Raw genomic sequence first — 24469 nt, forward strand, 5'->3', positions numbered from 1 at the left:
GTGTGGCCATCCCCCTTGGTGGGTGCAGGGGGGTGATTTCTCACTTTCTGTCTCTCTGTCTTTCTGGTGAGCACATGCGCCCTATAGCAAAAACCTTTCCAAAAAAAAGAAATAGGTAAAGTGTCCCTGGCCACCTGTGCAGGTGTGGAAAGAACACAATGAATTTGGAGAAAGCTTCAGTAGGAGCAGAGTATAGAGTTTCAGGGAGAAGAGTTAAGAAATAAACTTGGGTAGAAGCCAGAGCATGAAGGGCCTACTGGAACCGCTTGGATTTTAGCCTGAAAACCCCAAAGAGTTTTGAACAGGAACCAGGTAGATCAGATTTGTGCTTCAGAAGGCTCGCTCTTTTGAAGAGTGAAGAATAGGTGGGAGGGAATGACAGTTCTGAGTCAAGATGGCCAAGTAAGAGGCGGTCCACAATCATGGCGATGTGGCTGGGGGTTAGGGCATGAGGAGGCACTGGATTTAGGCAAACCTGATCAAGTCACAGCCCTGCCAAGAACCTTTAGTGGTTCCCTCTTACCTTGAGGATTCAAGCCCCTACACCCTTTGCTGTCACACAAAGACCTTGCTGATGTGACTGCTGTGTATTTGACTAGTCCCAATACTCCCTCTCCTTCCTTCACCTTGAATCCCGTGTTGGATGCCACTCTGTACCTCATCCACACTGAACTCTCACACTTCTATGGATGGTCATGTTCTTTCTCTCTGAGCCTTTCTATGTGCTATTTCCTTTGCCCAGCATATTATTCACACCTTCTGGTCTGCATCCCCATGTTTCCATTTCAGTGTCTTTACTTTCAGGAACCCTTCTTGTCCTCCTGTACATATGCTCTAATAGTACCCTGTGCTTACCCTTATCATGACATTTTATTGTAAAGTACCTAGAACATGATCTAGCACATAGCAGGTGCTCAAAACCATGCATATCATTTGTACGTATGTTATAAATTTTAGGTGGAGACTTTTCCCTAAGAATATAGATGAGTATGTATATATGAATTAGGTAAAGAAAGATGTAGGCTAGGAAAAAAACCACTAGTAGAAATACTGACTTCCATTGTAGAAACCAAAAGCCTTTGGTATCAGGTATTTAAAGTTTTAAATATACCTTAATTTTTCCTCCACGATTTTTTACATTTCCAGTGTCTTCATAGATTTAAAAATATATCAGAACAAGATTTCTTTTACACACTGCAACAATCATGTGATTCCATTGAAAGTCACATTCTTGGCTAAATTTTGTCATTATGAACAAACTTGAACACTTACTGTGGCAGTTCCTGGAATCCGAAGGCTAGCAGTTTGAAAAGCTAGATTGGTGATAAAATTATTTGTGTAGTATTTTCTTCCATTAGGATCCAGTAATACAATCTCAGGGGGACCACTGGTTTGCCATGTTACTAGAAAGATAGTGTCATTGCCCACACTGTTATCCACAGTCACAGTGTTTTTCAGCTGGTGGTGAGGTTTAACATTTTCACCCATACTTTCAAGCTGTTAAAGAGAATATATATGTGAGTTTCTAGTGCATGCATAATCATTCCTTTTTTTCTTTGGGACAAATAAAAAATAAATCAGCAAAAATAAAAATTGTTTGATTTTGACAGTTTCTATATTCATATAAATTATTTCTTATATAAAAGTGCATTACTAAAGCAAAAATATTATATATAAGTATGGTAGTTATAAAATACTCTGTTATACTTAATACAAGTATTATCTCATTTTTAAAAGATTAGATATTTAATTTTATTTATTATTATTATTAACATTTTCTATAGGGCTTGTGCACTCACCGGAGAGAGACAAATAGAGAAAGTGAGAAAGCAGACTGCCAGGTCTGGGACTCGAATCGCAATTGGCCATGTAGAAGTCTAGTGCCTTAATCACCGTGCCATCTGCCAGCCCCATACCTCATTATTCTTTATAAAGAGATTTTAGCTATTCTTCTATTACCTCATACAAATCAACATGACCTCAGATCAACAATTATGAAAGCAAGCTTTTAAACCATTTCGTTTGTGAATGTATTAAAGCTGTTTTAATTTGTATGTAATTTCTCTAATAATTTTACATATTTTAACCAGAAATAAGAAGTTGGATTTTGGGAGTATTTGGTACATTAGAAAAAACTTAGCCATTCACAGTAAGCCATGTGTGTCCACGTATGTGTAACAAGTACAGAGTACATATGTATTCTTGGGACTGTGTGAAATGCTTCACATATATTATCTTACTTGAGCCTTATAAAAACCTGAGATAAATACTATTGCTATCCACAGTTTTTAGATGAGAAGACTTACTTTAGAGAAGTAATTTGTCCAACGACACTGAACAATGAGAAGCTAAGAAAAAACTCAGGTGGGCTGATACTAGGACTCCTGCATTTAATTATTGTAGATTTGCAATGGACACAAATCAGTAAGTAACTTTGAAAATGTATGTTCATTAAATAAACACATTAGCCACTTCTCATAAAGTGGCTCAAATCTGCAAAGCATGTAAAATTATATTGGTGGATGACAGCAAGGACGTTGTGGGTTATCTGTTCAAATCAACTGAACAAATGCCTGTGGACTACTGACCACTGTTCCACATTCTGTGCTGGGCCCCGGGCCACTGAAGGGGATTTAGACGTGGCTCATCTCTCAGTCTAGTGGGCTAATGACATATGAAAACTCGGAGAGGTAGCCAATTTGAGCCCATATGAGTGATATTTTATGTAAATTTGGTTTTTACTTTTTAAAAACATTTGGGATGTTTTGGTTTTGTTTTTTTAAAGTTTATTTATTCCTTTCTTCTGTTAGTGAAAGAGACAGAGACAGATGCCCAGTGTGGTCTTCATGCTAAGATCCACCCCAGCTATAGCCAGCCCTGGATCAGAGGCACATGTGTGCCTAGCATGTTCAGGAAGGTTTCTGGATGTGGGTCAGCCTTGCAGAGTATTGTGCTACCACTGCACCATGTTCTGGTCCCTAAACGTTTGCTTCAATTCCGAAGAGAAAAACCACAAAGATATAAAGATCATTGAGCATTATCTGCAGAAGAGTTACTTATAATTTAATCTGTGAAACATATCACCATTTATAATTCCCATTTTTTTTAACTTCTAATGATAGGATAGTGGTTATTGCCTTTACTGTGTACATTTAACCTATATCATCTTCCTGTTAAATATTTCCTAATACTAATTTACTGCCTGCATTGTTCACATCGAGCCATTACCTTGGCAGGTTCACTTACCATCTGTGAGGAAACTGCAGGTGAAATTTGTTTGCAATATTATTCAGTTATGTTCAAAATATCCTTAAAGTACTTGGGAAAAAAAGCCCTTCTGAAAATGAAGCTTTATGAGTAAAATCAAGTAAAGTGTAGTAGTTGGAGAGATCTTTAGAACTTTTTAGAATTTAATGAAATAGTTGATACTCATCTTAGAGAGGTGCTTCAGAGATGTTAAAGAAACACAAGTAAAATGAATTTTAACTGATGGAAAGTTACCATGAAACTAAAGTAAATGCAGGGTTCTTATTTTTTTTCTGGGCCCTGCCTCCACTCCACCCCAACCTCTATCTACGTTTTGAGCCACAAGGAAGGAACAAACTCTCTTCACAGATCTTGAAAAACCGAGGTAGAAATTACAGACAACGGCTCCTAGAACCGAGAAGTACAGGCATCGGGTAGAATTGAAACCTGCCTCTGGAAAGGCCGAGATGCTCATCAGAACCCTTCCGCATGGACTGTCTGTATTCAAATAAGGTTAAAGACGCAGTTAGCACAGTCATCTATGAGTATCTCCCTTGCTTCCTTCCCCCTTCCTTCTCCCCATCTATAAAGATAACATTTTAAAAATTCTGACCTGAAGATGTTGTTGAAAAATGTCTCCAGTTCCAGAGGGAATTCTACTAAAAGCGTCAATCACGCTATTGGAGTTCGGATGGTCTGGAGCGAAGAACTTTAAACCTCCTGAAATACATGATTCAGATGTGAAGTATTTAAAATGAATAAAATTGAACACAAAATAAAATGTCTTTTCCAACAAACTTCCTTTGCATTCGAGTGTTAGTTTGGGGAAGCAGGAGCGGTGCTTGACTTTCTGCGCATGACACCCCATGTGATGCGTGGTAGTGGCCCACAGGGTGGTTTTGTCTGTTCTGGTCATGGCTGTATGTCAGAGCCTAGAATTCTGTCCAGTACTTAAGAACTCATTAAATATTTATTGAAGTCTTGTGATTAGGAGAATTCCTAGATAATTTAGGTGAATAACTATCTACTTACATTGCTATGTATTTACATTTACATTCTGAAAAAAAAACACTTTTCAAAAATAACTCATAGATACCTAACTTTCACTTTTCAAATCAGCATACCTAGTTTTTTTAATTGAATATAAGGAATATAAGATGAAATTATTCTGTACCTGATTTTTATTTTTATGCTAGAGGTCATGTGTGTCTATTGAAGGGAGGAGAGAGTGAAAAACAAATTAAAAGAGAGAGAAAACACCCCCAATGGGGCCTGTTCATGCCACAATAATTTTTCCTACAATTCTCCATCCTGTCGGCATGCCAGGCACATGCACCCATACCCAGTATAAAGTTGATGGGGTTAGGAGTTGAACCCTGTTCAACCATGTAGGATTCAGTATCTTCTAACTGCGGTACTATGGGCTAGCCCTATGCCTTATTTATAGCAATAATAATAATTATAAAAGTACTATCTTGCAATACTATGTGTGTCTTTATCATAGATGTTAGTGCATTTAATCTTTTTTTTTTTTAAGAGAGATTTTTGCTATAGCTCACATGCACTGGCCAGAGAGACAGAAAGTAAGAAATCACCCCCCAGGTGGGATGGCCACACTGCAATCCCTTCTCATCTATTCTCTTGGGATTTTTGGCATGCATGCACACATGCCCACCATGTTTTAAGTCACCAGGTCTAGGACTTGAACCATGGTCAACTATGTGGGGTCCAGTGATATAACCATTACACCATCTGCTGTTCCCAGTGCATTTAAAGCTTAAACACATTTTTTAGTTCCATGATTATACATGCTCAGGCTGGTTTAACAAAGAAATGATAAGATTATTTTCATTGGATATATTCAATTAGGACCTTCTAGGGAAAAAAAAATTACAGATTTCAGCAATGATTTGTATATGTGTGTTTTTAAGAAAACAATTACTGGGGAACCAGTAGATGACATAATGGTTATATTGCTGGACTCCTACATGGTCAACCATGGTTCAAGTCCCAGACCTGCAGCTTCAAATTCACGCCAGGTACATGTGTGTGCATGCCCAAAATCCCAAGAGGAGAATGGAGAAGAAGGGATTGCAGCATGGCCATCCTCCTGGGGGGGAGGGGTGATTTCTCGCTTTCTGTCTCTTTCTCTCTGTCTTTCTGGTGAGCCCATGTGCCCTACAGCAAAATATCTCTCTATATAAAAAAAAAAAGAGAGAGAGAGAGAGAACGATATCTATTGGGCTGTTGGGGAAGTCATGATGCATTTTTTTTCATGGATAACCAGAAAAATAGTCAAGACTTTTTCAACAATCCAATAATTTTTCAATGAAGCCATAATCTGAGATTTGTGGTTATGCTTTAAATATTTAAGGTAAAAGACTCAAAAGATAAGTTTTGAGAACTATGTTACCCGTAAGATGTGACAATTCCTCCAGGCTTTCAGCTGCAGAGGGGCCCATGGCGATGGAGTGGATAGTGGAACCACTGCTGAGCACAGTGAGTAAGCAGTGGCCAACATGCTCGTCCTCTCCCCCAGTCACTAACACCATTACAGAGCCGTCAGCTTTCCCGTTCAACTTCTCAACCACCTGAACACAGAGCACCAGTCATTTGCAGGAAATGCAGTTCAAAGTGTCCTAGTCACTCTCATTCCAAACTCCCCACCTGAAGCATTTGTTCTTCAAGGTCCTCTGTAGCTCCCCACACCTCTGTCCATCCCCTTTCAGTCTTCACCATCCCCCTTCACAGCTCCTGTCCCTCTGCATGCCATTGCTGGTTTGCTTGTGGGCAGGGACTTTTCCATGATGTGCCCATAGTTTAGAAAGATGCCCATCAGAGTGGATATGGTGTACATTACCGTGTGAGAGCCTTGCCTCTGAGATCCAGCCACTGACCAATAAGAGGAACTGGACTGGTGATTCTTAGCCCTGGCTACACATCAGAATCAGATGAGGGAGCTTTAAAAAAACATCTAGGCCAGACCATACCCCAGCTCAATTAAATCAGAATCATTGGGGAGAGTCAGGCATCAGTAGGTTTTTTAATCCCCTGATGATTTCAATGGGCAGCTAGGGTTGAAACACACCTCTGGCTTTAATTGACTTTCATATGCTTGAGGTCTAGTAAGACTTAAGGCAAAAGCCAGATATGCTGATTTTAACTAGAAAGTCCAAAGATATCAATGGCCACAGCTGGGACAGTCCCAGGATGGATTGGGACAGTTTAGAAAGTCCCCAAATGATGGATAAGTCCCCCAGCTTTGGCCACTGTGTGCATTTATTTATTCCTTCCTTCAGCAAGCATTTATAAGCAACTATTACATGCCAGGTTCTTTGCTAGGCACAGGCCATACTATGAAGAACAAGACAGGGTCCCTGAGTTTGAAGAGAATCCACCATTCCTGCCCCAAGCGGAGGGAGTTCTGACCACACTGTAACAGATTGCGTCTCGTTGGAGGCAACCTCATACAAAACGGGAGGAACGTGACAGTGATCCACGTCTGTGAATGCTCTGCTGTACCTCAAATCCTTTCTTCAGCCCTGAGCAGACACTGGTTTCTGCTTCAGTTGACACAGTGGTGGGCAGATATGAAACTAGCAGTTTTCGGTCATCTTCGCTGTTTATTTGGTATAGCTGCGATCTGATTTCTCCTTTACTATTGAAACTGACAATGCCTACAAAGGTATGAATTTCAACAATCTCCATCAGGTAAAATTCAGCCGCTTGTTGAAGTCGAAGGAGTCTATCAGCCTATGTCCCCAAAGGAAATAAACAAAAACAGGTAGCAACATTTGGTTTATAGACACAAGTGTGACTACTTAACTCCTCTAGCAAATAACTATAATTCTTTTTTCTTTTTTTTTAAGAGAGATTTTTTGCTATAGGGCATGTGCACTTGACGCAGACAGAGAGACAGAGAGAAAGCGAGCAATCACCCACTGGGATTTTGGGCATGCACACACACATGTTCAGCGTGAGTTTTAAGCCACTGGGTCCAGAACTCGAACCACAGTTGACTATGTGGGAGTCCAGTGATGTAATCATCTGCTGGTCCCCTCTGCTAATTCTTTAGAGACATCAGATGACTATTTTCAGTTATGAAGAATGACATTATGCTAGAGTACTGTTTGGTTAATTGCAGGCTCAAAAATATGCACTTTTGGGGGAAGGAGAAGTGGTTTGGAACTCTGCCCCAAGCAAGCCTTTCATAATTAAGAACACATATCACCACTATTTCACTCTTACCCAGAATTTAAAAATCCATGAAACTAATTTGAGACTAGGTTTGTAACTGCTTCCTTTAAAATTCAGTTTGTGTAAGAAGAAACATTGCAAAGAGACCTCATGGTAGAGAGGAACAGCAGTCAGAGGACCCAGGATCTGTCCCGGGACTACCTTCTGCTGGCCTCTGTGGTCCTCTTAGATGGGGTACTTCATCTGTAAAGTGGGGATAATAATATCTTCCTTCCTCACTGAAACTGAACTGCGAGGATTAGCTGAGTATTTGACAGTTACACCATGAGGTATTAGCCAAGTATAACACAATATTAGTGCTCAGTTTGGGGCGGGTGAGTTTACTGATTAATTCCTTAGGGTCCCTTGTTTTGAATGCTGTGGGAGGAGAGAAACGAGCAGCAGCTGCACTTCAGTGACTCCCTGTTCAGGGACTGTGACCTCTGTCTCCAGCCCAGATGTCTTCCCTCATGGCCAAACCCACTGTGAATTTCTTAGGAAACAACTACTGATTTAATGTCCCACAGCTAAAACACACTTTAAATTCGTTGGCTTTAAATAGTTTAGGATATGGGGGCCATCATGTTTCTGTTGCAACTAGTCAACTCCCCTACTGTAGCACTGAAGTGGCCGTAGATAATCTGTAAACAAAGAAAGCCTCTGTGTACCAATAAACACTGACATTTGCACTTCATATGATTTTCATATGTCATGCTGTATTATTCTCTTGACTTGCTTTCTTAACCATTTAAAATGTAAACCCAATCTTAGCTTATGAGGTATGCAAAATCAGGTAATGGGTCATGGTTTGCTGACCCTTGGCATAGAAAAAAGTTAAAAACCAGTAAAAAAAAAAAAAAAAAAAGGTTGGGAAGTGATAAATGTTGAACATTCAATATATCTGTTTTACTACATTTTATTTAAGTGTACATTTACATAGTTTAATTTTTAATGATAACTGTGTTCGGTAAATGGCTTGCAATTTTCTTAAAACATTTAAGAGTTGACTGTCATGAAAGCAAGTATTATTGTTCCTATTCTATAGATGAGAAAATTGCTGCAGAGGGGGCTTCTTGCTGTTCATTGCACAGACAGTAAGCAAATGAGCCAGGACATAAAGCACTTCTGCTTGACCCAGAGATTGTCTTTAATCACTCTCTAAGACCCAGCGTTTTCGAGAGTGGACTTCTGGAGTCTGTTAGATCACCAGGTGACTGAGAGAGAGTCTTCTGTATACAATGATGTGGAAAATATAAACATGATGGATACGCATGATCACAGCAAATTACAGTCTACTGCCTCCATCAAGATGCTTACCAGAATGTGGCCACACAGGACCTTCACATTATAAGTCAGAGTTTTGGAAAAGAGGCTTGGCTGGAAATTCATTGCAAAAATTATGCTTAGGAATTATCTGTGGATTTCATTTAATTTATCTCAACTTCTGGGCCATATTCTGAATATATTCTTCTTATTCCCAAGAAAATAAGATGTCTTTGATTATTCCAAACATTCTCCCCCCCCCGCCTTCTACCTCCACCTTTTCCCCCAAAAGTAAGAAGAATAAAAAAGCTGACAGGAAAAACATGATAAATGGGGGACAGGTGGTGGTGCAGTGGTTGTGCAACCAGACTAATGCAGGAAAGAGCCTAGGTTTGCATTCCAAGACCTCCCTGAGTACATTAGGCATGTACGTGCCTGTGATCTGTGCTGGCCGAGACTCGGGATGGAGTATGGCATGAAGACCTTGTCAGAGGTGACTGTCTCTCACTCTCTCTCTGTCTCATGGAAGAAATAAATAAGTAAACATAAAAAAAAAAGAAGTTAAATGGTTCATGGTTATTTTGGTTTAGAATGTTACCTCCGCCATCTTGGTGGACACATCCAACACTAAACAGACCACTTTGAGGCCAGCCTGTATGAGCGAGAATATGGGAGGAGGTGGAAGCTCAGTCCCATTCATGGGAAGGCTGTGATTAAAATCAGCCGAGTCTGTGATTACATCCCAAGCACTTCTGAGGCTGCACATTTGATTCTGTAGGTTTGGAGCTTCTTGGTTGTGGTTACTTGCATTACAGAATTCAACCACCTGGGAAAAGAAACAGAGTCTATCAGAGAATAAAAGTACTCATTTTGTACCAGACATGCCTCTCATCCTCAGTGCTTCAGTAATGTCCTTCTTTCCTTAAAGAAAGACAAATTTATAAATAAGCCTTGGCCCCCTTTGCTTGAAACATTAGTACCTTGCGGTATGAGAATAATTTCTATGGAACTTTATTTGTGTTTAGTTAACAGAGAGCAGATCATGTATACATATCTTAGTCTTAAAAAAACATATTTACATTCTTCCTTAGCATGATACTGCATTGAGAAACACTCCAGGAGACGTTATCTTGATTAGCCTATTCTTTAGAATATGACATGACCACCATACCTTTGTTTATTGATCAGTCAACATATATTGATCTAGCTCAAATATTGACCTCTGTGAGAATAGAATAAAGGAGGAAAACAAATCTACTTCCTGGCCTTTCCTCCAGCTTGATTTGGAAATATGAATATGATTAATTTAATCCTACTAGACCTATGTCAGCACCACTTGAAGGTAGATTCCTCAAGGCTTTGCAAAGTAATAAATCACCACCTATTCTCAGTAGCTTGGTTCCTACCAGGACTCGATACTTCCTGCTAACAGAGCCGTGGGAGCTTAGACCTAAAAGAATTCTCATAAACTCTCTAATCCTGTATCACATTTCACAGGAGAAGCTGAAGCTTTGGAAGGTTAATAACTGCTTAAGGACATGCATTTCTCAGTAGGGGAGGGGGGCAAAAGTAGAACTTGTTTTTGTTCTGTTTAGTTCTCTTCTCTATAGTTCATGACTATTATTAGGGGATTGTGAAACTTTCCTGATTGGATATTAACGAATTAGTCTTCCAAAGAATCAGAAAGATAGGGACCAGCAATTAGCGTAATGGCTATGTTGCTGGACTCCCACGTAGTAGACCGTGGTTCCAGTCCCAGACCCGTTGACTTAAAACTCACGCTGGGTATGTGTGCATGCGTGCCCAAGATCCCAAGAGGAGAAAGGAGGAGAAGGGATTGCGGTGTGGCCATCCCCCCGGGGGGTGATTTCTCGCTTTCTATCTCTCTGTCTCTCTCTGTCTGTCTGGCGAGCGCACGTGCCCTATAGCAAAAACCTCTTTAAAAAAATCAGAAAGATAGAACCTAGTCACATGGATAAAATACATCGATATAGGTCGACCTCATATATTAAAGCTTTAAATTAAAATCATAATGGGTGGGACAAGAAATCTAAAAAAATCACTTCATAGTTATAAAATGACTTCTAACCTTAACTAAAATCTGACTGAACAAAAAATTATCAAAAAAAAAATAATAAGCAAACAAAGGGATGTGGGCCCAGTCTCATGGCACAGTTGGTATATACCAAACTGCAGTGTTGGAAGTCACATGGCTGATGTGTTCAGATTTCTGGGTGGGCTTGAAAACAACTGGACACATGTGAATCACAGCACCAGGAGGTCCTGCTGAGGGTGCTTCTCTCTCTCCCTCGCACACACACACACTCTATGTCACGAACAAGATAAATAAATGCATCAACCTGAGGAGTGTGGAACTATGAAAACAGGCAGAACTCCACAGAGACATGTGCCTGCAGTACTCCCAGCTCCCTAAGGAGATGACCCAAAGGTGTGACTTTCAAGATTCTGTGAAGCTGGATAGATAGATAGGGTCCTGAAGGCTGATGCCAGAACAGCCCTGAACCACCTTATTCCTTTCTGATTCTAGGTTCTCAGAGCAGGTTTCTGGTGAGAATTTGGCTGTTTCCTGCTGCTTTATTCTAAGAGGAAATAAACTGACCAGAGGTGGTAAGTATGAGATCCCTGTGACAGTTAAGTATTCTTTAAATTTGTGTGAAAATGGCATTCTTGATGAATGCACTAGTATCTTGTCAGGCTTCAGAACCTGCAGAGATGAAGGTCAGTTGACTTCCCCTGGTGATACCTCACCTTTGTTTTTAAGGTGTTCTAGACTGTGCAAAAGATGGGAGGAGAATTAGGAAATGCGATTAAAACATAGAGTGATTTACTACCTCAAATAAGAGAAATATAATCATGCTCTATCACTCTCATTAACCCAATAATCTTTCTAATGAAAGGATACATGAATATCACCATGGTAGCAATTTATTTTGTGGTCTCGAGTTCTTTTGTTAAATCACCTTCTCAAGAAAGCAAATTATCTTTCCTAAAAGAATCTCTTTTTGGTGATCATCCTAAGGGCCTTAATTTTTTACACCTGTAGAATTAAGAACTAGATGAACTCTAAAGTTCCCCAAACTCTAAAGTGTATGAAATCTTAATTGTTTTATAGTTCAAAGACTTGAAAGAGATTAGTCTGTCTTGGGGGAAAAATGGAATCTTAAAGCCATTTGTCATTCCAAGGTCATACTTACAGAAGACAAGCTTTGCATGAACATGATTGATGCAGTTGCATTTTGGTCACTATCATAGATAAATGTGCATCCTTCCTGGAAAAGTTTACTAATAATACAGTTTTCTTGCGGGCAAAGACCTTTTTCACACACGAAAATTCCTGTGATATCAGATGAACACCTAAAAATGGAAAGAAAAACTGGGAATTGGGTCTATTTGTGAAATACTTGCATTTCCTCTAGAGTAAGTTATATAATTATTTGATTCAAGGATTGTGGCTTGCTAAATACACATAAAACATTTAATATTTGCTCTAATCAAGAAGTTTATTGTTTATAAATACACTTGACAAAGCCTTTGATCTTGGCAAGAGGTTCTGTATTGCCAAAGGCTTTAACAACTAAGCAGGGTCAAAGCAAAGGATAGCATGAACTGCAGACTAGCCTTGGAAGGCCCCAGGAGGCACATGAGAGGCAGCGTTCCCAGTTATTGCTGAGTCTTTTGAACTCGTTTGCACTGGATATCAGGGAGAGAATAAACATATAATGGTGATATTTAAGAGGGTTCATTCCTAACAAGTGATCCTAAATGTTGTCAGTGGGTGTGAAAAAACAGTGTTACTTTAGGAAAGAAAGAAATTAATACCTACCAAAATTACAGTTGAGGGTACCATTTGACCTAGTAATTCCTGGAAGAATTCAGTAGATATATAATACATGAGATATATGCATACATGAGAAGTGACATATGTATAAAGTTGTGACCTGTAGTATTACTGATAATATGAAAAGATTGGGAATAAACTGTATATCCAAAAAGAGAGTACTGGTTGAATAAATTATGGTACGTCCACAAAATGGAAAACTCTGCAATTTTTTTTTTAAAGTGAGGAAAAATATATATTTCTGTGAATTTTCCTGAGAGAATACTGAGAAAATAAACCAAAAAATGACTCAAAAAGTTTATCTCAAGGTGATGAAAGGGAATGCCAAAGATAGCATGGGAGCAAGATAGCTAAGTGTATAAGAATATAAATTTTTATTTTATCTGAAGCATATATTTACCAATTTTTCTTTCTCTCTCTTTCTTTCTTCTTTTGTAAAATTTTTTTTTCCTATAGGGTGTATGTGCTTGCAGGAGAGAGACAGAGAGGGAAAGTGAGAAATCACCTCTTGGGTGAATGACCATGGAACAATTCCTTCTCCAGTCTCCTCTCACGATTGTGGGCATGCATGCATATGCACCCAGTGTGATTTTTGAGTCACAGTGTAGAGGACTTTAACCATAGATGTGGCCATGTGGGATCCATTGCTTTAATCTCCATGCTACCTGATGGTCCAGTCTTTAATCATTATTTTTAATACCATGCAATTTAGAAACTGAATGAAAGAATTTTATGGGAATAAGTTTTTGCTGTCATCATAAACAATTTTAGAGTCAAATAAATAATAAATTACAAACATGAGAAAAAGTACCAACCTTGTTGCTTTAATTTGATTTTGTCCATCTATGTAGAAAGGTTTGTCATTGTTATATTCATCAAACACACCCCAACGCAGATGAGCCCACTCATGGACAAACACTCTGCCTGTGGAAAAGAGAGCATTTGCTTTTGAGCTCCTAGGAGCTCAGTGATGGGCCTTGCTTATCAGCAGAGATGTAACATCACTTGACTATGAACAGTTACCTAAAGAGTTAAAGTCCAATCCTCTCTCCTGCTTTCCTCCTCTTTACTTCTTTCTCACCTCCTACTCCACTCCCTGTCATCATAAAGGGGCAGTATGAAAATCCATTTGGTCCGGTAGATGCTAACCGGTGATTAGCTCGATGCATATCTATCTGAAGCTCGTGAAGATTCCCACATCCTCTCATTTCCCCAGTGAAGTTGTCAAACAGGTCTCTACTTAACTGCACATGGTTCAAGGAATGGGGAAAGCGAAAGAGGCATATTCAGACAAGCAAAGGAATCTTCCCTAATCTTCAGCATATGCCATCTGAGCATGCCTGAATTTTTTCTTACAGATTATTCTCTCTTGAACAGTTATTAAAACAGCAGGGCCAGGAAGGAGGTAATGAGCAAAATTGGAAACCATACAACCTCCTCTCCAGCTTGGATAGTACTTTGTTTCTACTTCATCCCTGTTTCTTCATGTTTTTATTTCTAACTCACAGCCTAGCACCCTCCATATTTAGTATCAAATCCTCTATCTTCTACTTCTCTAAACCTTGCACTTCCTTCAAAGTTCAGATCAAACTAACTTTCTTTTTTTTTTTTTTTGGAGAGGTTTTTGCTATAGGGCCTGTGCACTCGCCAGAGAGACAGAAAGACAGAAAGCGAGAAATCACCCCCCAGGGGGGATGGCCACGCTGCAACCCCTTCTCCTCCATTCTCCTCCTAGGATCTTGGGCACGCACGCACACGCACCCGGTGCGAGTTTTAAGACACCGAGTCCAGGACGCGAACCATGGTCGACTACGTGGGAGTCCAGAGACATAGCCATTACGCTAACTGCTGATCCCGTAGATCAAACTAACTTTCTGATAGGAGCTTTCCAGAGGAACTCCCTCCTAAATCATACATTTAATTTTTTTTTTTTTTTCTCTAAGTTATTTTAGGTTCTGGGAACTCAGGAGGTATTTGCTGAGTTGACTCAGGCTGTGGCATATTGTGTAATTTTGGCTCTTGGAACAAAGAAAGGGAGGGGAACAATCTAGGCTAAATGTGCTCAGGAAAAGTTTGTGCCTACTCATGGAATATAGAAATGCTGATGAAGTCACAGGTTTGTGCAGAGATTATCAGCACCTCATGGTTACCAGGGGGAAAAATGTTCCACTATCTGCTAACTACATAGATGATAACAAAATCATAGATTTAAATGAGGAAAAATTAAAATACCATTTGAAAGGCACTACTGTATGTTAAATCAAAATTTTAAAGTTAAGATGGGGATAGTCATCCCTGGAGCAGCTGATCTTTTCTGCTGTAGGCCACTCATCCCAATGGCTATTGTTTGATTGATCCCACTCACCTCGTGATCCGTAGCCAGCTGTTAAGTTATCGTTTAGTAGGAAGTTGGGCGTAAAGTGAATGTATTTCCCCTCTTCTCCACACCCTCTGTATTGTAGGGTGTAAGGATCATCTCCATGGCCTCCATACCAGTCAGTCACTAAGATATTTGCCTAAATCAAAAGACATGCCTTGTAATACTCTCTAGCTCAACTGGGATGTTGGCGACACAATGTATACATTGGTTAAAGCACGTTGAACTCTATAGTTAAGATGTAGGCATTTTACTGCATGTAATTACTCCCCAATTTAAAAACAGATTTTAACAATACCCACCTTGGGGGCCAGCAGGTGATGTAGCAGTTAAGGTGCTGGACTCATACATGGTTTGAATCCTGGACCTGGAAGCCTGAGACATGCTGGGCATGTGTGAGTGCGTGCCCCAAATCCCAGGAGGAGAATGGAGGAGAAGGGATTGTGGCATGGCCATCGCCCCCCGGAGGGGAGATTTCTCACTTTCCCTTTCCCTGCCTCCCTTTCTCTCTTTCTCTCTTCCTGGTGAGCATACACATTCCCTCTCTTTCTCTCTTCCTGGTGAGCATACACACCCTATGGCAAAAACCAAAAAAAAAGAAAACCCCACCTTGTAGATGGAGTTTAAAATACACTCAAGGCTAGATGCTGACAAAAATTACTTGTATAATAATTAGCATTTGTTTTTAGAAATAAGAATTCAAGTCAAGGGGATTACAAAGCAGTGCATACAAAAAAGGCAAAAGAGAGCATGTGCCCTCGGAAAGTTCCACTTGGGCAAAACCTCACTCCTGTGTCTGGAAATTTGTCCTGAAGCAAAAAGGAAAGAGTACTCTGCATGAGATTGGGGTCACACTATACCTTGTAGACTACAGTCATTAAGCTCTTAAACTACCTTTCCTAACTTTTCCCTCCCCCCTCTGATTCCTACCTACATCAGACTGTAGATTCACAAGGGTAGGAACTACATTGCCTGTCCTGCGTCTTCTCCAGAGTCCAGCCCCTGTACTTAAAGATTATTCACTGAGTGTTGGCTTATTGACATTGGGGGTTAAAGGTCTGGGTCTCCAACAGCGATATGAACAGGTTCAGTGACTATTTTTTCCTTTGATCTTTTTGTTCAGTCTTATTCTCACTTTTTTTTTTTTTTTTTTTTACTTATTCATTTTCCATTTATTAGGACCAGGAGTACTACTTTTGGCAACCTGGTTTTGGTATTGGTTTTCTCTAACACGTCTTCGATCTTCTGAAGGCCAAATTCATTACTGCAACTCTACGGACAGTTAGAGACAGCATAGCTTAGTGCAAAGACCGTGGGCTAGGAATCCGTAGACATTGAAATTGTGCCCCTGTAATTTACTAGCTGCTTGACTTGGGGAAAAGTCCATGTCTTATTTGAGCCTCAGTTTCCTAATGTGTGGTAACAGCAACTGAATTTAGGATATATACAAATTAAGCGATATATATGAAATGCCTGGCACTTAGTTGAAACTTAAACAATAACTTTCTTCCCAATTTATGCCAGTTCCCCTACCTATCTTATTTCCATGAGCAAGCCTTGTCAAACGCTTTCATCTGGTTATAAATCAACTGCTTTTAAGAGCGTCTTTAGCTTCTTCAGGACACTGGGATACCTATCTAGATTGCTATGTATATTCGATTTGTAAGAGAATAACGTAAAAGGTGTGCTAAGAATTTTTTTGTTAATCTTAGGAAATTTCATACTAAATGATAAAAATAAAGAAAGGAGGAAGCTGGATCACATGTCTGAGTGGATCTGTTAGAGCCGTACTTACAAACGCATTCCATTGTTGACGCCCTGAGCTGGTTCTTCTCAATGCCTCCGCTCTCGTCCCTTCTGGTAGCCGTGATAGGCTCTTGTCACAGTGATGTCAGTCACTTGCCAGACTTATCTAACATTTGTTTATAGTGTGCATACCAGTACACACCACACATCCTGGGTGCTTCACCACAATCCCCAACTTCTGAGAGTCCCCAAGGTTAAATCCTTGTTTGGAAAAGAAAAGGTAGCCACTCTCGCACCCACCCCCACCCACATTCTTCTTGTCTTCCTTCTTATCTCCTATTCTCCTAAAAGAGCAGCATCTGGACTTGAGCTACTGTGAAATTCTTCGTATTTACACCACCGCATCAGAAGAAGTCATATTTGTACATGCGTAGGTGGCTTAGGTTTGTCTGGACATGCATATTTATTGCCCCTGACAGGATGGGAATGAAGACAGTCATAACTGAACTGGTTCCCTTCACAGCTCATCCACAGATAGAGCTAGTTCTGGGTTCTCAACCAAACATTTCAGAAAGAGCTTTGTAAGTTATAAAATAAAGAGATTTTCTGAGTTCTGTTTGGGCAATAGCATTTTGCTTAACTCATCTCGAATTAAGATCATTTAACAAAATCCTGAATTCTTACCTTTTCATATGATTCTTGTTTTACTTTGCTGTAATTATTAGCTTTCCATGTGGAAGGTATTAAAATCTTTATATTTCTAAAAAACACTCTTCTTTTGGTGGCATTGAATAGGTAAAATGAAGCTTCAGTTATCATTTCCTATAACCAAACAAAAATAAGTATATTTTATCAGTTAAAAATCCTGTATGTTCTGGTTTTCTAGTTGTACTTAAATAAACAGTAATAGCTATTGAAAATATTTTTGAGGCACTTATTTCTTTTAGGGAAAGCATTGTATTTTAGAAAAACTTAGAAACCAAGTTTAAAAAAATTTTTTCAAATGGTTATCAGAAGGACATTTTAGGACACTAACTACGTATCTGAGCTGGCCTTCATAACTTCCCCAGTTTCTGAAAGGCTTTTGAGATTTTACCAAACAAAGCCTTTTCATGTCATACCTGTGGGCATGCTCAAGACCATACCTTCTGACAATAATGATTTCACTAAAGCAATACCAAAGGAAGGTTCTGGAGTAATACAGCTATGATCCTCCCTTGCCATTTTAAAGTCACAATAGTTGATTTCCTTACAGAACATTTAAGTGACAAGAAATAATTTTGCTTTTTGACATGTGACACAGACTCTCACCCTTTCTCTCTGAGAATGTGTACCCTCAGGATGGAATGCAACACGATTTTAATAAGCACTAGTATGTTTATTCATCAAACATCCAGTCTTTGTTGCCACATGAGTTGTTGTTTTACTAAAGTTGCTGGCCTCATAGAAGTCATGTAGGAAAACAGAAAAGCTAAAATTAGTACTTACCAACAACAATACCAAAAAAGAAGGCTTGATCAACACTCTGAGCTGAGACTTTACAGATTTCGACAAACTAACTTGGCCATAATCATAACTTTTGATGCTATTTTAAGTAGTTCTCTCTACTGCTTGAGCTTGAATACAAACCAGGCAAAGATGTTGGTTTTTAACAGAAGGCTACAAGTTTGATCTAATGAAATAGCGATATTGATTTCATAGTTGCCACTCACCTTAATGTTTGGAATGAGATTGCGATCCTCAGGAACCTGAGGATTAATTGCAACAAGTAAGTCATCATATCCATTGTCTTGTAGTTGTACTCCGGCTCCCAGGCGTAGGAGCTCTGGACTCAGGGCTACCAGGAGAATCACAGAGTGCAGGCTGTAAACAGGACCTGCATTATCCCTGTGGGTCATGTTGCAGAGATGCCTCCAGTTCACTCACACTGGACCTGCTGGGAACATTGTACCAGGTTGTCAATGCAGAAGCAGATGCTTTCTTCCTGAACTTAGAAGGTCTTAGACTGAGTGATGAAGGAGGTGCCTCTTTGAAAACTCTGGGGTGGATCTGTCTGAGATCTGCCTCTACAAGCCCTTTTTCTCCAGGCAATGCCACACTTGCCTGTTCTGTGGCTGAGCTTCCTCCTGAATCATAGTTGGGCAAGAGACCTCCTGTCCTGTACTCATTTTATATCTTCTCAGAAGGAAGAGGGAATAAGACAAGAGGAGGATAAAAGCAGGAGACAGACTGGCTGTGCTGGAAATCAGTGTCTGGATTGTTCTGTCTGCAATACAGAAATCTATAGAGATTTTTCTTTCCTTTGTCCTTGACAACCTCCTCTATCAGTCTGTGCAACTCCTTCCCTTCTGTAGTCAAGTACTTTTTGGTTTGTTGTAAGATTCCTTTGCTTGCTTATTTTGAAGATTTGCAAAGCCATCCTGCAGCCCTGTTCCTAGAGCCCTGGGTCAGCTAGACTGGGCAATCTCTCAGCTGATAGCGAGAGAAAGGTATCAGATATCCCAGGCATGGCCAAGAACCAGGAACTGGGATGCCAGTCCAGGGCACAAAGGCCCTCTCTTTGTCCTCACTGCCTTTTCTCTCTACCCCAGGGAGAAGAAAAAATTTCTCTTTCAGTGTCTCTCTCCTGAGGGGATGGGTCTGCTCATTTTCTATTTCTCCAGTAACTAGGATCTAGTATAAAGTAGGCTTCACAAATACAATGAGGGAATCTTTCAAAAGTTCATGCAAAATGCATGTTATCATTTGCACTAAACTCAATTTAATCCCATTTTCAATTGATATTTTGAAGTACCTTCATATATTAGGACTGATTAATAATATCTTATAATTATATAATTCTTTAAAGTTTACAAGTTAACTCATTTAAATATCAATTCTCTGATTCACATAATTTTTACTACCATGTTTCAAAGCAGGTTACAGAGGCTCAAATGATAGAAATTAGCCAAAGGAGGAAAAAAAAAACTAATGCTTCAGTGACAAGTTTTATTATGAGTATTTTATGGGTGATAAAACTAAGGCTAAGAAAACTAAATAAGTTGTTCATGGTTGGAAATATCATAGTGCTGGAATGAAACCAATGGACTCCAGATTCCATTATTTTTCATGATACTATTTTCCCTCAGTTTCCAAATTTTTCTGGGATCACTCTTTCTCTCCCATCTCTGTGTATAAGAACTTCACATTCAGTGACAGTTATTGTGAAACTAAGCCTAAAACTGAAGGAAAAGGTATACTGGGTTAGGGTCCACAGCAAGCACGTGTTGAGACTTTGATCCTGTGGACACTCCTCCTTGCTGTGGTCCCATTTCTGAGGGGTGCTAGGGAGCGGAGGGAAGGACTTACTCCTCTCCTCAACGGGGATTTCACCAACACTAAGTCTTCTTTCTACTCCCCTGGCCATCCTCAGGGTCAGTGTAATGTCATTCCTCCTCCTTCTAAGGTTGGACCCTCCAGACCCAGGGCTTTGGGCCTGTTCTTGCCCTAGCAAAAAATTCACAATGATAGGCAATATTTAACCAGCACTTACCATGCAGCACTTTACTTCATTATAATCCTCCTTTTATGAAGTATTATTACAGTCTTCATTTTGCAAATGAGAAGCTGAGACTTAAACAGGTCCTATAAAATGGAGAAAATAGTAATCTCTACCTCATGGGTTTGTTAAAGAAGTATAATTAATAGTTCAAGGGCTAAGAATATTACTGAGCATATCATAAAAAACACATAACACATGTCATTATTACTACCATCATATAACCCTTTTTTTCCTTCCTCTCACAAGTATTTCTTGCTCATTACTCAATGCACTGTGATAGGTACTGGGAATATCAGTGAACAAGGTTCAATTCCTGTCCCCAAGAATCTCACAGCCTAACAGGGATGATGATTCGTTATGAAAGGATACGCACTGGAGGGAACTGCAGTCCATTGGGGAACATCCAAACCAGGCTCCGGAGGAGACTGCAGGGAAGATTCTACAAAGATAGGGTCATCTATGTTGAGACAAAAAGGATGAGTGGGAGCTAACCAAGATGGAGTGGATGAGGGCAGGAAGGAGGCTGAAGAACAAAAGCCTGGAGGTGAAGGACTACAAGCCCGGAGAACCAAGAGCTGAAGCATAAGAGCTCCGATGCTGAGGAACCCTGAGGGGAATTTTCCCCTTGCTGTCCCTCCACTTGGAACCTCTTCTTCTCTTGCTTCTTTTCCCTTCAATTCCAGCTCTGTCCCGAACAGCTGGCCTGAGCTCCTTCTCTGTCAGATCCCTCTCTGGCATGCTTCTAAAATATCACATAACTGTCCGTTAAAGCATGGTCATGGTCACAAAGTCACAGCTATCAATACATTCTGTCATTGACTTTCAGCTTCCAGCCGTAGACTACGTGAGAGAAGGAACCGTGTCTACTTTTCTTCAGTGTTTCCTAAGCATCTAGCTCGGTAAACTCTCTGTTGAATGAAGGAATAAATGGAGTCAGGAGAAGGAAATAAAGGCCAGATCACCGAAGAGGCCTGGTTTTAGTTTGAAAATGTTTCCATCTCCCAGCTTTGTTCCCTACAAGGCATCTCTTCTGCTCTAGAGCTTCCTCTTGCCAGCCGGGGCTATCAGGATTCCCTGGGTATGTGGGGAAAATGGAAAGTCACGGGCCAAAGGTGCTCTCTCGGCAGCTCAGCTCAGCCACCTTGTCTTCTCAAGGCGATTCCTAGTTATGGTTTTTTCCGTGCACGCACACTATGTCTTTGGAGTGGAAGGCCAGAGGTGTGGCTGCTCCACAGGCTTTGCCTGTAATCGTGACTCATTAAGCAGAACAATATGCTTCGTTTCAACCTTCCTTGGCAGCTTATTTTCTTATGCCAATCTCTTGGGATTTTAAGAAAAAAAAATTCTCACCAGCAAAGAAATATGCTCAAAAATTAAACTTGTAAGCACACTGTAAAAGTAGCTTTTTTCCACCAGTCAGGGAAGAGTTCCTTGTGGCTACCATATATACTTACAAAGGGGACAACTGAGGACTGACATTCAACCCTCTCCACTTGTTTTTATCAAATTACCATCACTCCTTTAGGATGTAGGGGTGGATAATACAGACTGGCATGTGCCTGCTGTCTACCCTCACCTGGGTTAAAACTTGAACGGCACAGCCAGGCTGTGCTTAGTCTTGGCCGAGAATCTAGGTATGACATCATTTCTATCTGCCCTTTTGCCTCTGGATTCTGGAACCCAGTCGCTAGGTCTGGTCTCTTGATTAGATTCCACATTCATCATTTGTCCCTTAGAAGACTCTCGGTTGCCAACTGTGGGAATTTGGGAATTCTGTTCATTCCTGAACACCTTTTCTCACCACCTTTTTTCCATCTATGTTCCGGAACCCTTTTTACTATCAGCAACCAGCCCTGGAGCCAAGCCAACTGATCTTTTTGTACTGCCTTCTCTCACCAGGCTGACCCTACAGGTGACAAAACTAAAAAGCTGAGAAAACTAACTTCACCGAATTAACAGAAAGTCACTCCTGAGCAGAGCCTTGTCCTCTGATAAAGTGTCATTCAGTCATCAAAATGCTCAATCTGTCCTTTCATTAAAAAAAGTGTTACTAGTCACATCCACAGATTTTATGATATCTCAGAAGTAAGATATACCTGAAGGGAAGAAAAATAAGAACATAATTGTGTTTATTTCCTTGTTACATAAATTCTAGGAATCTGCTCTGTTTTTATCTCCTGTCAAGAAAACACGTTATTCAGTTTTAGCAACTGAAGAATCTAAAGCACATCTTTGTTCATTGTCTCGAATCGGCAGTTTGCTTGGTCCCAGAAGGGCCTGTCTATTTCTTTTTATCGAGTCTGCTGGTACAGACTCATTTCATTCATGGCTACAGTGAATAAAATGTCCAGTCGATATCAGAGTAGTCAGAAGATTGGACATCTTGAGGCCTCATACAAAGTTTTAGGTTATGTCCTTCCAGGCTTTTGTTTTAGCAATCCCATTTTTAAAAAGAAATTATAGTCCACTGTGTGTTTGGGCTACAAAGCTTGTGGGCCAGTTTAGTTTATCTGATCTTATGAACTAAATAAAAATGGAGATGAGACAATTTGTGAAGACTAAGAATTGTTTTTAAAAAACAGAGTTTGCTAAGATGTACATTTCATATCTCCCGTATCCTATTTTTTTTCTTTTTTCCTTTTCTTATTTTTCAATGAGAGGAGGAAGGGGCCAGGGGGAGGAGACAGATATTTTTGATAGGGTTTCCCCATCCTGAAACCCCCTGCTCCAGCCTCCCAGTGAGCTAGGATCACAGGTGCACATTGCTGCATCTGGACTCCAGCGTGGCCAAGCGCATCCTACCACCTGCACCGCTGCAGCTGGGCCTACTGTTAATGACAACCCAACAAAGTAAACAGGAGAAAGGGTATGAGATATCTCTCATGTGCAAAACAGACATAAAACTGCTTTTTATAAAATATTGTTATATCTATTAGGTACCAGATAAAATATAACATCATGTGGAGTAAGGATATCATCATTATGACTATTGTTATGTGTCAGAGTAGAATAAATGAGAAAGCAGATATGTGAGGGAATCTTTTAAGAGATAAAAAACACCCTCAGGAAGCTCAGAAAATGGTACACGGAAATGGAAACACAAGATCCTGACTCCATTCTTTCCTAGTATCCCCTTTTCTTTCCTTCCTGCTCTGACTCCAGCCTCAATATGCCACTGAGACCCTAGGGCTCTGCTGCCCCCAACTCCACAGAGAAGGTTCTCCTTCCTCTCCGCGTGTTGCTCCTAATAAGCCATTTCACCCACCAGCCTTGCCAAGAACAGGAAGCAACTCCAATCAGTTGAAAGATCTAGGAACTTGGGGATTAGAGCTCCCTCTTCTGTCTTTTGGGTGCAGGTGTCTGGGGCTCTGGATTTCCAGATAAAATTCCCAGCACACAGAACTACTCAGAGAGACCCCTCTTCCACAGTGCACCAGAAGCTATTTAGAACAGAGCTTTCTAAATCGTATCGGACCTAAGAATCACATGTTCAAATACAGATTCTGATTCAGTGGGTCACAGCAAGACCAATTTTCCAAATGTCTATTAAGCTTCCATCAACTTATAAATATAAATTAATTTATGACTAATGCAGCCTTTGTTTTATAACTACTACTGGAAGATGAATTATGAATTAATAGGGAATTGCTCATTTCAGCTCAATCAATACCATCTTTAATGAGTGAGGACTATCCATAAAGAACCAAAAGATCATTATGGTAAACATTAATAATGTATATTAAACTCAATGTGATCGATATATAAAATACACATTGGAAGTTTCTTTGTGAAGCTGAGGTCCTTGGCAATACTTGGAGTAGCCCCTGTATCAGAAGGGTTCATAGGAAATATTCAGGGATTCTCTTACAGCCCTTGCACCAGAAAGAGGCAGTCTGTGTAGCCTTTGACATATTTTACATCCTATGGAAAAAGCCTGTGTTTTGTTCCAGACTCAAGAGGAAAACATTGAATGAAGGATGTGTTTTTATGGCCACTCCTTTATGCCATACTTTATCTTTATACATAGTTGGGTATCCTTTTACTTCTAGTCAAAACTATTATAACTAATAAAGGCAATTTAGAAAATAGCATCGATGTTTCTAAAAAGAGCTAATCCATGTTTGGAAACATGTACATGAAATGGTTTAATATGTAAACTACATAATAGATTGAGGAACAAATTTATATTATTTTCTGCCCT

General features: G+C 40.0%; 1 protein-coding gene across 2 annotated transcripts in view; it reads right to left on the bottom strand.

Annotated features, from left to right (window-relative positions):
- Positions 1–21902, bottom strand: part of CLCA2 (chloride channel accessory 2) — a 32576-nt gene extending 10674 nt beyond the window's left edge. Inside the window, exons 1-12 of one of the 2 annotated variants that reach the window (XM_006169699.2) lie at positions 21845–21902; positions 20260–20351; positions 18440–18660; positions 17412–17549; positions 14970–15120; positions 13420–13528; positions 11961–12120; positions 9344–9571; positions 6769–6999; positions 5660–5837; positions 3860–3966; positions 1273–1497 (exon numbers count right to left, since the gene is read on the bottom strand). In XM_006169699.2, coding sequence (XP_006169761.1) covers positions 1273–1497; positions 3860–3966; positions 5660–5837; positions 6769–6999; positions 9344–9571; positions 11961–12120; positions 13420–13528; positions 14970–15120; positions 17412–17549; positions 18440–18625 — 1713 coding nt within the window. In that variant the 5' untranslated portion in view covers positions 18626–18660; positions 20260–20351; positions 21845–21902. Of the gene's footprint in view, positions 1–1272; positions 1498–3859; positions 3967–5659; positions 5838–6768; positions 7000–9343; positions 9572–11960; positions 12121–13419; positions 13529–14969; positions 15121–17411; positions 17550–18439; positions 18664–20259; positions 20352–21844 lie in introns of both variants that reach the window. The other variant, XM_006169697.2, reaches the window with a different exon arrangement.
- Between the last annotated feature and the right edge of the window lie 2567 nt (positions 21903–24469).

The sequence above is a fragment of the Tupaia chinensis genome, unplaced genomic scaffold (genome assembly GCF_000334495.1).
Source record: "Tupaia chinensis unplaced genomic scaffold, TupChi_1.0 Scaffold147417_1, whole genome shotgun sequence".
Taxonomy (NCBI): Eukaryota; Metazoa; Chordata; class Mammalia; order Scandentia; family Tupaiidae; genus Tupaia; species Tupaia belangeri.